General features: G+C 40.9%; 1 protein-coding gene across 2 annotated transcripts in view; it reads right to left on the bottom strand.

The window, feature by feature from the left end:
- Positions 1-2,960: 2,960 nt before the first annotated feature.
- The window catches only part of vps13d (vacuolar protein sorting 13 homolog D), a 42,067-nt gene continuing 27,149 nt past the window's right edge, over positions 2,961-17,878 (bottom strand). For both annotated transcript variants that reach the window (XM_084428760.1, XM_084428761.1), the window contains exons 53-69: positions 16,938-17,173; positions 16,657-16,759; positions 16,408-16,565; positions 16,162-16,270; positions 15,880-16,050; positions 15,635-15,739; positions 15,337-15,486; positions 14,751-14,900; positions 14,541-14,637; positions 14,314-14,462; positions 14,051-14,185; positions 13,749-13,916; positions 10,616-10,748; positions 10,286-10,478; positions 5,751-5,882; positions 4,849-5,089; positions 2,961-4,576 (exon numbers count right to left, since the gene is read on the bottom strand). In XM_084428760.1, coding sequence (XP_084284886.1) covers positions 4,445-4,576; positions 4,849-5,089; positions 5,751-5,882; positions 10,286-10,478; positions 10,616-10,748; positions 13,749-13,916; positions 14,051-14,185; positions 14,314-14,462; positions 14,541-14,637; positions 14,751-14,900; positions 15,337-15,486; positions 15,635-15,739; positions 15,880-16,050; positions 16,162-16,270; positions 16,408-16,565; positions 16,657-16,759; positions 16,938-17,173 — 2,562 coding nt within the window. In that variant the 3' untranslated portion in view covers positions 2,961-4,444. The remainder of the gene's footprint in view (positions 4,577-4,848; positions 5,090-5,750; positions 5,883-10,285; positions 10,479-10,615; positions 10,749-13,748; positions 13,917-14,050; positions 14,186-14,313; positions 14,463-14,540; positions 14,638-14,750; positions 14,901-15,336; positions 15,487-15,634; positions 15,740-15,879; positions 16,051-16,161; positions 16,271-16,407; positions 16,566-16,656; positions 16,760-16,937; positions 17,174-17,878) is intronic.

Below are 17,878 nucleotides of genomic sequence, written 5' to 3'. Positions count from 1 at the left end.
TAAACGAAATTGTATTTTGAATTTGAAAAATATTTTTCCTCAAGCGGTGTCGTTTACCTCATATATTTAGCATATATTTGAAATATATTTTGAACAGAAAAATGTTTTGTTTCTTTGCCGTATGGGACATGTTTAAAGTAATTCCAGCATGTCTACCTTCATATTAACATCAACGTCAAATAAACAGTATTTGATCTTAAAAAAACCCCGGTGAGTGTTATTTTGTGGGTGTTCATGTGGGTTTGAAAACAGGGAAGTGTCGGTCCCTGGCAGTGTGCTTGTTCTGTCTCTGCCAAAACTCACAGGCATTTCATGGTCAGCATTCCACCGCTGCAGGCCAGCCAATCGTGAGCTCATTGTGCGCTAGGCTGGGTTGTCATAACACTAACTCCACTTAACAGGAAAGCACACTGGAGAGGGGTCAGCCACTGGAAGGCTAATAGATAAATCTAGGAACTTGTCATTTGGTTCAGATTTGTCACTCACACCTAGCTGAATAACTGATGTTCGCTTTTGATACAGCTGTATCGCACCAAACAGATTGGTGGGTAATTCAGCGCCTGTTGACAATTTTCTCCTACGCCTCGATTTGCCAATTTGGATGCGAGATCTAAGACCGTGTAACCTCATAAAATCAAATCTACAGGCAGATGTTTTTTCTTTCGCCGTCTCTCCTTCAAATTCTTTCCATGCGGTGCATCCCTGCTGCGGTATTAGAAGACAATAGAGTGCTATCAAAGCCCACTGGGGACTGAAACTGAAATACAACAGGCACGAAGCAGCTATTGCAATTATGCGATTGCCAATTCACATCACATTCTTCATTCTACACATTCAACTGTTATTATGTGACTGAAAGAAAATGTTGCTTTCTGATAAACTATATAAAATAAATAATATACGGGGCTTGGGGGAATAATCACCAAAAACGTTGTATAGCCCAAACGACAGAAACTGAAGAATGAGTTTTGGCATGTCTAACCGCAATGATGGACACTGTTGAGAATGGGATCAGGACATGAAACTGTGTCATGGAGTGCATGTGTGTTGGAGAAGTCAGCTCAAATCTCAGGGGGTGAGTTCAGAGCAAGGTTAGCCAAATAGTAGATAAATCTGAGTAGGCTGTTGGACAGACAGCTCACCCTGTGATGAACCCTTTACCCAGGGAAAAGAGCAGCTTAATGTGACTAAGCACAGGTGGAAAAGTAGAAATGGGTGCTAAGAGTATTGATAGGGCACATGGTAACTCATGCTCAATGTTAGCACTAGCATTGTTGTTCCTATGTCTTTAGCAATACAGAGTTATGGGTTGCGTGGCCACGGCACATCCATCTTTAACTAATGAGTGTGTGGCCCTTAAGGGAAAGACCTTTGATCTGACATCACACTGTCAGTCAAGAAGAAGAATGTAGGCTATACTAAGGCCATGTTCAGACTGCCAGCAAAAATCCGATTTTATCCAGATGGGTTTTTGAAAGTCTGGAGAGCAAAAAAACACATAAGGTGGTTTGAAATGCGATTCCAATCAGATTTTTACAGATGCGTCTCAGTCAAACAGTCATTTTAAACTGTATCTTAATGCGTCACTCTTAAAAGCAATACAACACAGCGATAACGTAACGAAACTGGTGACGGAAATGCCGTGAGTACTCATACGGTGTTCAAATGGTGGCTGCGTCCTAAAACTGATAAATGCTGCCTTCGGAGGACGCATTCCAAGGTCGGAAGGCATCAAGGCAGACTTCCTGTCTCCTGAGATACTTCAGGAGACTTCCTGTCTTCATCTGATCGGTTTTTGAACGCAGCATAGATGTATCCTTCGCTGCCTTTGATATCCCACAATCCTGTGCTTTCCATTCTTTGACGGTTGAGCTAGAAAAATAAAGATGGCGTCTGAAAGTTGCGTCTTGTCGTCAGTTTGTGTGTAAATGTACATTACTGATCAACGTTTTTCCACCTATGATGTCATTTCTACTGGGAAATTACTATTGTAGTCATTAAATATTCACTTAAATATTCAAATATTCTGCACCGCTTATTTGGAGAGTGAGATGATGCACCACCATTTTCCTGCATAGCTACGTGGGTACGCCTACGTTGTTACCAAAGCAACCCATGCAGGATAGATTGGTAATGTCTGGATACACAAATCTTATTTGATCACTTGCCATTAATAGTTTGGACAGTCTTCCTGAAAAGATCTAATTTGAGAAGAAAATCTGATTTTCCTGAAGTCTGAACATATCCCTATGCGTTTAGAAATGTAGCCCATAACCATGGCTTTATTATAGGAAAAATGAAACAACCATGTTTTTTTAGCGAATTGAATACCATTTGTATAACCACAATTTTACACAAATACCATGTTTAAACTATGGTTAGTGCAGCAAAACCATGGTCAATTTATGGTTAAACTATATTAATCGTGTTTTTTGGTTTTATTTGTAGCAAAACCATGGTTAATATTCGTAAGCCACAGAATTTAATGCCAGAGATTCTCATATTACATTCACCTTTTAAATCGGTTTCGTTGACAAAATATAATTTCCCATTACAAGCAAAAAATCGTCTTGCATCTCGGATAATAAACACGGTGCGTCAAGTTCCCGGCTGTTATATTTGGCGCGAATTAACAGTTAATCAGTTGACAGCAGCATACGTCATGACCGTCAGTCTCACAAACGGAGAACTGAACAAGGGATGAGCAAACATCGCTAAAGACTGAAAGCTAAACTTAACAGTATTAAAATTATACTATTCTCCATTACCCCCGGTTTTGATGTAGCCCACAAACATCCATCTTACTAACAGAAGGTCAGTAGAAAAACGTTGCTCTTATTAATACGAAATGTTGAAATATTTTCTGATAGGCCTCAAAGACGACACTCTGGAAAGTTTTTTTTTTTAACCAAAAAATAAACAGATTAATCACAATCGTAAAACACAATAAATACAAATACTGTGTTAAACCATAACTTTTATTATTATGCCTTTATACATTTGCATATTACAACAAAATAAATTTACACACTATATTTACTTTGCATATTGTGCAGTTATAGAGGAAACCAGCTTTGTAGGGTTGTATACAACATGTCAGTTTTTAAATAATAGACGACTTAGAAAACACATTATAGGTGTATTGTTCATATTATCCTAAATTATACTGACCAGTGTTCTCAGAGGCACAGTCACAGAAGTTAAAAATCTAAGTTTTGTTCTGATAGACCAGTACTATTTACATAGGCTAGTTAAGATAAGCGAGGAAGGTGACTCTTTAAAGAGAAAACATTTGTAGTGTCTGATCTTTGGTAACAACTTGTAACAAATTAAAATGAATCGTTTCATTCAGTGAAACAATTAATTCCACGGTAATGTTCAATTTAAAACGGTGAGTAAAATAAGAAATGTTTGAGATTGGGAAAAATTAAATAGAAGAGATTATTGTCTCTTTATGATGTAAAAACATTAGATGACAAAACTTTATGTCGATTGTATGACACATAAAGAGCACTAAAGGCAAGAGAATCACAATAGAATGCACTACAGAGTACCATCATTTTATTTGTTGAAATAATGTTAAATGTGTTTCAAATGTTAAGCTTGAACTTTTAAAAGATCTTAGAAACAGAATAATGGAGAAACTAGAAAACTGAAGAAACATCAAATTTTTCATTCAGAATTTAAATTTCATTATTTTCATTAAACTGGATATAGAAGAGACAAGTACATAAGAAACGGAGAGGATAAAAACATCAGACAGATGTTTTTGAGGGTGGACTGCATATGGAGAGGTGGAAAAATGCAATGTCAGTAATTCCCACATTTGCACTCTCTCTGTGTGTGTGTGAGTGTGAGTGTGTGTTAATGTTGAGTCACCGGTGAATGGTGAGAGCAGCTTAACTTCCCTACATTTGTATCAGTGCAGTTCAATCATAACTTCCAACCACACATATTCAGAGCAAAATTAACTTTCCTTTAAAGGCAGTTTTGTACAGCAATCCAAGATTAATTTCATACCATATAATTAATTTCAACATTTTATATACATGGCAGATAGTCCTATTGGTGTGCCTATATATGTACATAGAGGATCTATACACAAACATATAATGTACAGTGTCAGACTAGCTTTGCACATCTAGCGACAAACACCAGTTATTTGACCAATCGTAAAACAAACTAAATTAATTCTACTTCGAAGGATTGCAAGGAGCCTAAAATACTTGCATATTCAAGTGAAATCTGTGCTTGCCAGAGCTTACAACAGCCCCTCTAGACTAGTTTGAATCAATGAACAAACCACATGCTGTGAGCATGTCCCGTACACTGGCCTAAGTGGATGATTACGCTCGGCTGATTTATTACTGTCCTTTCACAGAAACAGAAAAAAAAGGAAGTAGCTGTTGAAAAACGAGGGAGAAACACCTGCGGGTCAGTGTAGTTAAGAGTCTAATAATAAGCTATCCTCATTCTCACTGGGAGGCAGCATGAGCTGCTGTTCATAGTAAAGGCTCTTGGCATAATTGATTTCTTGTGAAATCTTGATGGCAAGGTTCTCGCTTTTCACATGGACCTATGAGAAACGACAAATGACATTTGGAATGGAATTAGAAAAACGTACCTCGAAACGTTCATGAGATTTACTGGTGGTCGTAATGACCAAAATCATGTATTACCTATACTCATTATCCAGTATTGGTAAATCTCATCATGTACTGTAGGCATTATTTGCCACCATGTAGTAATATCTATATTTTGCTATTCTAAAAATATCTAGTGACTAAATACACCGCCCTTAGTCTCATGTGAATTGTGCATGTGAACACGGAGGGATAGGTCACTTACCATAGGTTTCTGGTGTGATGGACCTGGAATGGCCACTCCGCTACTAGTGCTTTCTGCTTTCTTAGTAAGCTGTACATATACTTTCCCATGGTCCTTGGACACCAGACAATGATAGAGATCATCATATTTGACCTCTAAAAAGATTGCTTCACGATCCGCAAATTCTCCAGGCTTGAGGAAATACACCACTTTGGAGGAGATCAGCACACAGTATGTGTCTATGGGCTCCACGGCAATGAAACTACAGAAGAAAATAGGCATACGATCAGTACACCATTGATTTACAAAGGGCAGACAGTATTATGTCCTGATGATATCTGGGTTAATTCAATTTATTTTGCATAATGGTACAGCAGATGTATTATGATTCAATTCGGACCAAATTCGCCCAAGGATTCTGATGCAAATTTGTACTCGGCAATCAATTTTCTTCTAAAAAAAGGATTAAGTCAAGCTTGCTATTTAATGCATTAGAGAAGGAAAGATTAGCACATCAAATTGAACAGACAACATTAAGACAGTTCCAGTGTGTAAGAGAGCGCAGGACAGACCATGCAGGACAGGGCTGCACTGAGGAGACTAATGGCCTGTGTGGCACCTCTGAGGAGAAAGGTCAGGTGGGCCAACAGGGGTCTGCTGATCTGGATGGATTAGCCTCTTTGGTGATAAATGTCTTTTCTGTCCAACGTTTTGAACAGAGAAACAAGCCCTGATGCTTCCAACCAAAGACGATCTAAAAAATGATGCCCCTATGTCCCTTTCCCAAAGAAAACCTTCAATGTGATTCCTGAACTAGAAGAACCATTTGGAAAATGAGCTTTGTTTGTTTTTAATCCTACATTGAATAACAAGGAAAAGAAGAATTTCACAAAGCAACCTAACCTGACTTTACAGATACTCACGATTCAGAGTGGATATTATCCGTTAAGTGAAAGAGCTGTTCTTGTCCATCTGCTTGTAGGGAGGAGAATCGAGGCAGCAGCCCCTGGGGGCCCTTACAGCAGCGCGGCTTCCTTACTCGCTGAACGCTCAGCCTGAAACACACACAAAACACACAAGGATCATTACTTACAAAACCAACAGCCTTAAGAGGGTTAACATTGGGGAATCCAAGTTGGAATGAAGCACCTTTTTACTGGAAAGACTGGACCTTTTGCCTCCCCCCCCCCCCATTTCCCGTTAAAGAGAACAACTGAGTCTCTTGAAATAACACCTGTTGTGGCACAATCCAAAAAACGTGCATACTCAGACTCCGGCCATATAATATCATTCAATTCTGTTTCACATTCAAACACACCATGTTGGTTTTAGGTGTGCAGTTCAATCGATGGTCAGGGGAATGATAGCTCCAGAGTTCTGGTGGTCCTGGCCAAAGCTGATGGGACTAGCCAGCAGCCTGCAGTGCCAATGCAAAGCTTGGGTCTCGCTTCTCCTGCAAACAACCCCTCTCTTCTCTTTGGCTGCCACTGGTGGGCCAAGTGGAATTCCTACATCTGGCTTGAATCTGGGCCAGCAGGCATTTGATTAGAGCTGATGGTTTCCAGTTGATTCACAAAGACGGCAGTGTACTGCAGCATTTCTCTGTTCTGTTTAAAGTGAAGCCCGGATGAATGCAGCTGCCTCTGTTCATCAAGAGCTCAGAATGCAAGGCGCTGGGGAAGAAAGGATAACCAAGGATGGACAAACCTGAAATCTTAAAGTGGGTCGTATTTGCAACCCGTTTTGCATTTCACATCAAGCATATAATATTGAAAACAAAAACTAAGTGACTCAATGAACTTGCTATCAACTCTACTGATGTCATGGAAAGAAAACAGCAGCACCCTGTCAAATTTTAGCATTAGCAACTAAATCAAATATTCTGAAGCGACTGGTAACTTCATTATGAAATATTAAGGAGACTGCGGTGTTGTTTTTTCCTTAGAAAAGCCAGAACTTCCACATGGACTTCGCTCTCGTTTTGACAGCAAGCCACGGTTCATAATCATAACCGTAAGTCATGAGATCTGGCCCTGTGCATGACAAGACTGTAACAGACCCAGGGAGACTCTTAACCTCTCTTTCTCTCTCTCTCTCTGCAGCCTCTCCCACTGCTCTGGAGGCGATCAAGCACAATGCCCCGCACCCGATTGTGGGATTGGAACAATAGGGTTCAACTCTAGGTCAGGCACAGGGCTTGGAGCCTGGCCAGTCAGCCATCAATGGGTGCAAACAAACAGCTCTTACTTCTTGCTCCTTTCCGAGAAAGATCATGAGCAAAATGGGTTGAGGGCGGGCTGCTGTACGTAGGTGTTTAACTTGGTTCTTCACTGACATAGTGAAGCATACGCCGCAAAAAGCATGCCTGCTGGAGTATAAGAAAATGAAGGCACCATCTTTGTTGTCCCAATAAAATATTTGTCACATGTGCAGTTATAATCGAGTTGCAGCAGGTTTTTGAGTATATTTACCTCAGAAAAGCCACTCAAAACTCATTAGGCAGCTTGAAAAATGAACTCTAGAGGAGAATTTTGCTAAATATATGCACCATACTGCATATTCGTTGTATTTTTACTTTACCTGTTCTTCAATGTTTAATGTTTGAATAAATCTGTCATGGTTTTATGAGATCCACCATTTAAATGTTTATATTAAAAAAACAAGTAGAAACATAATTATGTCATTAAAAATTTATTATTATAACATTATTTTTTATAAAAACTTCCTTATGTGTAATTTAAATGCAAGTAGCCTACAAATCACATACCAGCAAACTCAGAAGGTCTGAAAAAGGTGACATTTTATAACAGGAAAGCTGCAGCCAGGGGCTTTTCAAAGAAGACGCTGCCGTTATCTTGACTGTGATTGGCCAAATGACTCGCGTGAAATCACATGAAAAGCTTGACGTGTAACAGGCAACTATATATTATCTAGGGTTATTCAATTTGTTAGGATATTGATATAAAATCTGTTGTTAAGTATGTTTAATTCATAATGTTTCCACTTTAAACCAGTATACATTTTCATCCTATATATATACAAGACTATAACAAGACTATAAGCAGGCTTACTTATTCTATGCCAGACTGACATAGCCTGCACAAAACGTTTCCGTTTCTTCTAAGTCAAAATACTACTTCACCTTGCTCGTCTTCCGAGGGGACTTTTTTAAAGTAATGTATTATTTTAAAAATGTAACATTAACATGACAGCAATTTAAAAGGAAAACAAATAGTATTTCCAGCGTCCACTAGTAGCAGCAGTATCGTTTAGTCGACTAATCTCTCTCACATCCCTAATATAAACACATTTGACTTGTGGTGAGACACAAAGTTTGCTCATCTGGGATGTTTAATCCTTGGCTGACTAATATTTGTTTATCTTTATGATCTTTATCTTTGGTTTACTGGGTCAATTGTGGGTCAACTGTGTAATGTATTTGTATTTAGTAGGCTGATTCACAAAATGTTGAATTAGCAGGTACAGTTAAACAATAAAAAATGCACATGCTCCTTGATTACAACAGCAAGGAAATGAACCACAGTTGTAGTCTCGATTAAATGCCATAGAACAAGTAACTGTCATCTTTTACTATGAAGGAATTTGAGGTTTACCAAAACTTAGTGAAGGCAGACTGTCAAAAGGCCAACTAGATGAGGGACTTTCTTTTAATAAAGCTTGAGGTAAAAGAAAATGCATACTTTTCCCAAACTGAACTGACAGCTAAAGGTGGGGAACAGGATGCTTATTCAGTCAAAGTCTGAGCCCCTACTGCTGCCCCCACCAACCCCCAGCACTTATTTGCCTTTGTTTTGAGATTGTAATTGAGCTGCCTCTGGAAGCCTGCCTGGATTGCATAGTGCAGTTGGGAATGGTGTATGTTATGTGTGTGTGTGTGTGTGTGTGTGTGTATGTGTGGTGGGGGGGGTCTGGGGTCCGGGGAACTGATGTGGGAGGCTGAGTTCACTAGCAGGGCAGGAGAGCAAAACCGATTGTGTGGACACCTCCACTATTCCTGACCTCGCAACAGTCTGCTCCTCATTTACTTGTTTATTTCCTGTTTGCGGTCTGAGAGAATACATATGACACATACTCCTGACCAGCAAGAGGCAAACATATCCTGATAAATCTACAGTGACATTACTGACATGGTTTGCAAGAGAATGTGCAAAATGGGGGTAACATCATGAACATTTCAGACTGAAAGGAAAGAAAGCTCAACTGGGAATCACCACATCCAGTTGTTGATGGATAGAGATTGATGCCTCAAGACAGAGAGGATGTGAATATTTGCTGCTGAAGGACTACCTGCAAAATGTGTTATTGAGAACATGTAATAGTTGGGTCAGACTGCATCCGCTGTGACCCATGAATCCTGCACATTTTCGGTGTGAACTCTGGCTGAACTCTTGGCCGCACTGTGGCAGGCACGCTCCGAATGCCTCTCCCTTAAACTCCCCCAGCTCTACACTGCACAGTTCACCAGCAGGTCTCTTCTACGTGCGCGCACACACACAGCCTCTCTCCATTCAAGGGGAATGGTGAGAGGGCCTGAAACTCATTCCTCCTTTAGCTGAAGCAGTAAAACCACAAACACTCCCCACTGCACATATACATAGGCAAATGAAGAACAAATGGCTTTACATACCAGACAGCCTGTGTAATATGACCTGGTTTTGGGCCCCCTCATAAAACCTCAGGTAGAGCTGCTGACTTAAGAGGATGAAGTGAAGGTGAGACCCTGAAGGCTGCTCTTAAAACAGTAGGCAAGTTCTTCGACCAGTTCTGGATTGTGCTTTGGATCATTAGCAGGTGTTCATTAGTGTAGAGTTTGGCTAGCCACAAGCTAAACTCATCAAAAGGCAGGTGGGATTTATGGGCACATCAACAGAGAGGTCACGAAGGCTTTGCAAAGTTGTAAGAGCTATAAACATTGAACCACAGATAGCCCTTTTCTACTGAAATGGTGATGGTTCCCGTGCTGAAGCCAGCGCTCAACAAGGGGATATATTCCACCGACTTCCAGCTGAACAATGAGGTAACTGACTGCGTGACTACAAACAATATGCATTATGGTCTTTATGACTATTAATGTCAGTAGTTTTAAGAATTTAAAAGTAATCTGATGCAATGTTTAGTAGATGTAACATAAAATTTATAGTAAATTGATAGTAATAATATATCTAAAATATTTTTTATTTTAGACAAACGTTAAAAATTTGATGATTGGAGGCGCTGAGCAATGTGATATTCCCTGCATTGTTTCTGACGTTTTTTTAATAACCTCTTCAGATTGATTTGTTTCTGTTTTGTTTTCCACCTTGAACACCAGCTCTGGCACCCTGCACTGGAAAAGGGCCATGAACAAGGCCGTGGATATGCCATTCATCTAAAAATGTCTGTCATCCTTTTCCATTATAGAAAAAATAACCTGAATACATAATTGAGTGGAAAATACCTGTTGCTTAGGCTGGCCATTTCTCTGACAGTTTGTGCTGTTTCGGAGGCAAAATCCAAAGCTCCTGCCACAGGTTTTGTCACTGTGCCGACCAATCCCTTCCCCAGACCAGAGAAAAATCCACTGACACCCCCCTCAGTCTTCACTCCCTCCACCGTTGATGTTATCACACTGGTCAGACCGCCAATGATGCCTACACACCAATGAAACGGCAAGTTAGGTTCAGTGGACAAATCATGGTACAGTACAATAACAATCTTATAATACTGCACAATGGTACAATAAGTGCCTTAATATTGAGCATATGAAATGCCAAATGTTTTGATGTACCATGAGCAAGACCATGAATCCCTGCCACAAGGTGCTCTCCACTGGTGGCTCCATGATAGCGAATGCACTCTCGTTCAGTCTGATGCCGATTGTCCATTGTCTTGCCCAATCCATCTGATAAGGTACCTGCAAACTGCATAGGCAGATAAACATTTAACAACAACAAAAGAATAGTAGATTATATGTAAAAAAAGAGAACAATTCTCATACTAGAGAGAAGCATTGCCACTTAAATGAATAAAGAAAATATTTAACTATAAAATTAAGACATTTCTATAATTATGCCGTATTAATAAGTTAATTGTACCAATAAGAAAACAAACCAAACCACATGTGGCATGAAATACATTTATACAGAATCTTTGAATTTGTTATTCGAACATTTGTCAATACATCAGGAATTGGAACAGTTGCTGACACTGGTCTTTTCAGTTAGTGAAAACCCCCCACAGTGACCCGATGGAGTGGACTGCCTGCATTGACCTTAAGGAGTGGACTGTCTACTTTAGGACACATCAATGACTTATTGTGGTTCCTGTCTCATTTTCAGCAAAAGTTCATGAAGCTCTTCAGCTGTTTATGCTGTGGACTGCAGTCAAACAAAATCATGCAAATCAACTATTCTATTCAGTTCATGAGACAAATTTATTTCTAATGTCTTACAGTCACAGTCACTCAAGCTTTATTTGCAAGGGAGCCACATTCTAGGCAACCACCATGGTTCTCAAACCCTTCCACTGCTGAACTGAGGATACACGATTTTACAGATAACTGATTTTACACACCATCTCATCCAGCTGTCAGATATATCAGGCTGTAATTTGTCTAATGGGGTGGTGCTCCCCCCTCTTGGCACAGTTGACCTGACTTTGCCCAGAGTGGCCCCCCTCAGGTCCCCTGCAGGTGCCTCCTGGAAGGGAGTTTGTGTTACAGGCCCAGTGAGCTCCCTACTGCAGCCAGAGCACTTCATAAACACAGGCACATTCTGCAGAATTCAAGCAAGAGCCAGGCATGAACTTGGGATGACCCCTCCAAGCAAAGTCCCTGGTGAGTTCATCTGAAGGCCAGCTCAGATTCTCTGCTCCTCCTCCTCTTCCACCTCCCTCTCTCTCATTCTCTTCCCTTTTTTTAGGCTTGGCTGTGAAATTATACCAATACATTTACCAGATATGAGTTTGCGGGAGGGAGAGGAGGATCAGAAAACTTTCAAGTTTATGGCCCCCCCACACCACCCCTTCTTGAGCCATTAGACCATCCAATCTCAAAGCAGGGCCCCTAGAGGTGTGCGGGAATGTGTTCCAGTGTGTGTGAGAAAGAAGATGTAGAGGAATGAAAACCATGATGTGATTGCCAAGAAGTGGAGTCTGACAGAGATGTGAAAAACTGTACAAGCAGATGAAGGTAAATCCTGATCCACAGCAAGAGAGTTTAAGGCTGCTCGAGTCATGGAAACAGTGATGGAAAAACCAGCTTTATGCAGCAGGGGGTAACTTTGCTGAAAATATGTCTAATGCGTTGCTCAATATGAATTCAAATGTGTGTTTAAAGTATAGGTGCTATTGAAAGAAAATCTGTGGAGAAGGTTGGAGGCACAGACGCACTGCAGTCAATGGAGGGTGCATTAGCTGAAATACCTATTAAAAAAGGCCCAGGCCCCCTTAAAGGTAAAACTAACAACGGAGAATTCCTGATGTCTGCACATGTTCCAAAATAAATTCTGGGTGGCCACTGACATAAGTTACAAAAACTAATAGTAATCTTTGCAAATACAATAAACCTCAAGCTTTCTAGGCACTTGATCAAACCAAAGCTCTCAAATGCCTTTTATATCTTTCATTAAAGTTTTTCCACCCCAAGCGGTATGACATGGAGCCTTATACAGTTGGTGGATGATTTTGGCAAAACATTTTTATTCATGCTGCTGGAAGTTCTCCAGGGGGAGTAATAATTTGTTTATACTCATGAAATTGAATTAGTGGCAAAAAAGCAGCCAAAAGAGAAAGTTTTTATTTCCTCAAGCAAACCTAAGCATTTGTTCAGCAGTTCGGTGGGTAATGAGCAAAGACTTTAAAAGCAAAGCAAAGCAAAGAGCAAAGACCCTACAGCCAAAAGTAGAGCTGAAGTCAAAGAAATGGACTTCAAATATCACCTATAATTATTCAGTATGATGAGCATATTTAAACAAACTCACCTTGGCTAAAAAGCAGCGAAGTGCAAATGTGAAAGTGCTGATTTAGACATAGGGTTGTCCCATGCTATGAGTACTTAAGACATTAGCTTGGCGAGTGTGGTTGGAAGGAAAGTAAATGAGAGCACAGAGGGAGCGGACAGAGGGAAAAGCATACAAAGCGCTGTCTGACAGTGAGCTGGCTGCCAATGAAGGACGTGGTGCGATGGCCTGTTAGACAGACATGCTGAGAGCTGGCTGCAGGACATGAAGTGGAGGCTCAGGTCTGACCACACACAACTGCAACCACATACGAGTACACACATTCCCACACTGGTGCCATGAGTCAATTCCATCTGCTCAAACAAACTTCTTATAATGTTCATGAGAAAGTTACAGGGCTGATATTCAACTTTTATGCTGACAAAACTATTAAATGCCGGTGTTCCAATGATTCTGTAAACATGCAGAATCCTGCCTGTTTACACAGGGAAACCAAAACTAATAAACCTCAGTGAACCTTCACCACTTCATTGCATATTAGGAGGAAAATCAGGTCAGATTGCTCTGCTGGTGAACATCATGTGCATTTGACCTTCCAATGCTGTTCCCATTCTTCTCCTGGAAATCATCAAATTTCAACATGTGGCTAGTTCTAGTGTTCAGACTGCTTGGATGCTTCTTCAAAAACATTCAATAAGAAGTCTGTGAAATAAACAACTTCAGCTTCTAATTTACATTTGAACTAATTCGTTCTCTTGCTTTATTTTTTATTTTTCGTTATGACTTGGCCTTGCACTCAGTGAATTCATGTCTTGCAGTTACAGCTCTGGTACTTTGCAGCTAAACAGATGGACTTTATCATATATCATATATTTGGGAATTGTTCAAATAACCTTGTGAAATCCTTAAGTGATCGGGTATCATGCAGTGTGAGATGGACTGGTGAAGTAAAAATTTTCTTACCTTGGCAGCTGAGTTGGAAACACCATGTGTAACACTGCGGATGAGCCCTCCAACGTTGCCATACTTGATGAGTTCATTCATACCCTCAGTGACGTCGTTCAGTAAGCCCATGGGGTTGCCCAGGAAGTCCACTGAGCCCAGGATCTGAGCCGCCTGACTGATAAGCTCCTACAAAAAGAGAGAAAGAAGATATAAGTCCAAGAGCTGATGAAATCCCACTGCAGTGATGCAAACGCTTGTACCACAATGTACAGTATGAAAATATAATGTAAACATAATTCAGAATGAAGAATGTTTATGACCTCTTTAAAGTGCTTGAGGATGTCACTGATGATCATCTCCTGTGTCTCATAGGGATGGACTCGAGTGTAGGGGTACATGTTAATGATTGCATCTTCAAACCGAATGAGTGGAAACCCAAGGGTTCCCTTCAAGGCCTGTGCAGAACAACGCTTGATTATAATGCAGACAACCACATCACAGCATAACGCAAACTTTCAACAACAAAACTGCAACCAGTGAGGCACTTATAGTACTACAGTTGATTCTACTGTGGCTCTTGTACCTTGAGGTCAGGGGGCAACTTGTGAGAGGTGAAGACGCTCAGCTTGACCTGAGGGACACTGATCTTCAAGTTTTCAAAATAATAGCGCTTTGGAGTTCCTGCATCTTCACTGGCTTTCTCATAGAGGTTCTCATCCAGCTTCTCTACCTCTGAAACACAAAATCATGTACTTAGCAGAGCATAATGAATTCCCCATACTATATACCAGAGGGATTCCCACTACGCACCTCCCTCTGTCTGACCGTAGCCAAAGAATATGAGCAGTTTCATCAAGAGCTTTTCCTCAATGATGACAGTATAGCGGCGTGCTGTGACCATCAAATGCTGCAAGGCAGAGAGTAAAATCTATAATCAAACTCCTGAAGTCAAAGGAAGATGTACAGATAAGCCTGAAGCATTTTGGTGAGAAAGTGAATCCATAAGTTCACTGCTTTCACCTTAAAAAGGTCTGTGAGCATAAGACTGCTGGGCACTTTAACAGCGTTGACCTGCAGAGCAGGACCTGAGTCCACTGTAGTACTTTCAATGGAGCCTGGAGTCACAGACAGCAAAACAGGGTGAGTGGAGCCCAGGAGCTGATTGTCCACCTGTAATAGATGAGAGAGTAAAGACATATCTATCAGAAATGTTTGCTTTAGAATGAAAAATGTGTGGGAAAGGACAGAGCTTCTTTGGTAACTGTCATGCCTGTCTACTGGATTAAACTTGGCTAAAGTTTTTTTTTTTTGAAAGGTCCACAATGTCCACAAATGTTAGATTTGGTAGGGTCTGTGCTACCTGCGATCCGTAAAGTGTTTTCTGGGACCTGGTATGGATCAAATCCACTGATGATTGCATTTTCTTGATATCTATGTTCATGTGTTTTTGTATAAAAACTGATGATCGTAAACATGGTGAATGATCAGAAAAAATCTAGATAAACTAATCAGTCTCATTAATTGTCAACTATATTGTGCCATTCCTAAACCAAAGTGAGTAATTCCCAAACATTGGATGAATGCATTTAGGTCTGTGGATGCTTACCTGAATGTCTCTCACTGTAAGTTCCAGTACCTGGCTGGCAGCGGTGCGGGTGAAGTGCACATCGATGCCAGACAGGGTGGCAAAGACTAGCTCTTCAGGGAGCTTATTCACCAGTGATAGACCCACTCCTTCGTCTAGATTCACCAACACCTACACACAAGGGTATGAATAGGGAGGTTTGAACTTCCAAGTCCAATATTTGATAACACTATGCTAATTTGGTTTTTACTGGAAACACAATGATGGTAAAATTCCACAATCAATCAATCTGCTGGACAAACAAAAACATGTTTTTTACCTCAAGCTCCTCCTCCGGAACTTTCAACTGAGCACTCTCTTTATTCTGGTCTTCCTCAGTGCTGGGAGAGGGTCTATTCACGCGCCGTTGGTTGAAGTCACTGATCTGAAATGAGGTATGCAGCTTTTCATTATATTAGAAAGTGTGAAAGAAAGATAAGAACTGATTCCATTTCATTTGGTTTCAGATGGCATGCTATCCCAACCATGCAATTCAATAACAACGAGACAGGAGGGGTGTCTTGCCTGTAGTACTCGCGTGGGCCCATCAGGCAGGACCTGTACGGACAGTACACCTGAGCCAGGTCTCATTTTCTGGTTGATAAACTGTTGCTCTGGTGTCGGTTCCAAAACACCAGAGTCTGGTCCCAGTACCACCTCGGCACCATCATACAGGCCAGATAATCCTCCTCTTACCTAAAACAGCACATACAATATTTTAAAGAGCCACAGATTCTGTCATACTGGAAAAAAAAGCAATTGAGAAGCAACAAAATAAATAAATTGGATGAAAGAAGAAGGACAGACCTGGACGACTAGTCTGGGCAAACCACAGGTCAACATGCCAGAGCTGAAGTGCCATGTCTGGGTGGTGCTGCGGCGGTTGTCTGGCCGTCTCAACATCAGAGGCTCATAGCTAAAAAAGAAAATGCAAGATACGTGAGAAATGACACCTACACACCATGATAATGTTTACTCTCCACAGGGACAAGAACAAGCTTAAGATAGACAGCACAAGTTGTCCTTTGTTGTGCTGTGAAGAGTTTAAGTAACCTGTTGTCTGTCACTGCAGCCAGTCCAGCAATGTCAAGCACCAAAGATGAAGTGAGGGGTCGAGGCTGAGAAGGTTTGCTCTGTGGAGGTGATGAGCCCTCATGACAGAGCATTCCTGTTCCTGTCATCCGCCAAAGTTGGGAGCGCTTTCCAGGCTCCTAAACAGACAAAGAAATGTGAGAACCTTTGAGAATAAACTAGAAATGGGGAAACTGGCAGATATAAGGCTGAGAAAGAATATAAGCAGACCTTTTTCTTCAGGATGACTCTCTGTGTTTTTGTCTCCACATCCAGCACCAGTTCAGCACAGCTGACCGCCCGCTTCTTCCCCACTGGCCTTTTTCCTCCATCTCTGTTATCAAATCAAAATGTCAACCTCAAGTGAATATTTACTTATATTTACAAACACCAGTTTGAAGAGGTCATATTTGAGTGAGTCAGCCACTGGAAAGTTTTCTGCTTGAAATTGGTCAAATGACCAATTCCAAGGATGAGTCAACTATTTGGAAAATTAAAAGTGGAGAACTCACTCTGAGAATGTAAAGGACGCAGCAATGTAGATGAAGTTCTCATAGTAGAGCTTGTTGTATTCTCTAAAGAAGTTCATGTCAGCGGTAACCTCTGAAGATCCGGCTCCTTTCACAGTGAGGGTGAGGTAGGGTGGAAGAATAGGTTCATCGCAAGCGTAGTCCAGAACTGACCCGGCTTTTACCTCTGTGTGTAGCCGGATATCAGCCACTCCGTGTTGCCAGAACTGGATAGGCACCTGAGGACATGTGTAACCAAAGAGTTTGTGGTTCTGCAATAAGCTTTAAGACCATTTTAGAGGCCATTTACACTGCCATCATAAGATCCCAGAAGTAAAAATCAAAGCTATCCATCAGCTTGAATAAAACTAAATAACATGGCACAGAATTGGCAGCTGACAATGGACCTGTGAAAACATCGAATTTCCCTCAATATGTTGGCAAGATCAGACCTGAAGTTTTGGTGTCAGAGATAAAAAAGAAGAAGGTTGAATAAAAGCAGGAGCTCACAGCGCCTAAGGGAACGCTTTTAGAGAAGGCCTGTGAGTTGAGAGGGACATATTGCCAGTGACAGTAAAGCAAAGTGCAAGCAGGAAGATCTAGGATACTTCTATCCTAGACAAGAGTGTTTGATGATGAAACGCCAAGATAAATCATTGAGAATGTTTCTAATCCCAGCACCAACAGACCTTTTATTGTTTAATATCAAGACCCACACAAAAAGAGCAGCAAAATGTCTGCCCAAAATAATTATTAGCAGATCAAAAAAAAAATCTGTTTTGATGTAGGGGCAGCACTGAGACAGAGAAGCCATCGGACGTAGAGCTGCCAGGTGTGAATTCAATGCTTGACGGATGAATCGATTGCTTAAGTCAAGCCAGGGGGAGTAAAAGAGCTATTTCATGTGACAAAAGCTTTATATCCACCTATTGTAATGGCTAGAA

This window comes from Rutilus rutilus (assembly GCF_951802725.1).
Source record: "Rutilus rutilus genome assembly, chromosome: 13".
NCBI classification, from domain to species: domain Eukaryota; kingdom Metazoa; phylum Chordata; class Actinopteri; order Cypriniformes; family Leuciscidae; genus Rutilus; species Rutilus rutilus.
This window is presented reverse-complemented; position numbering and strand designations above follow the sequence as displayed.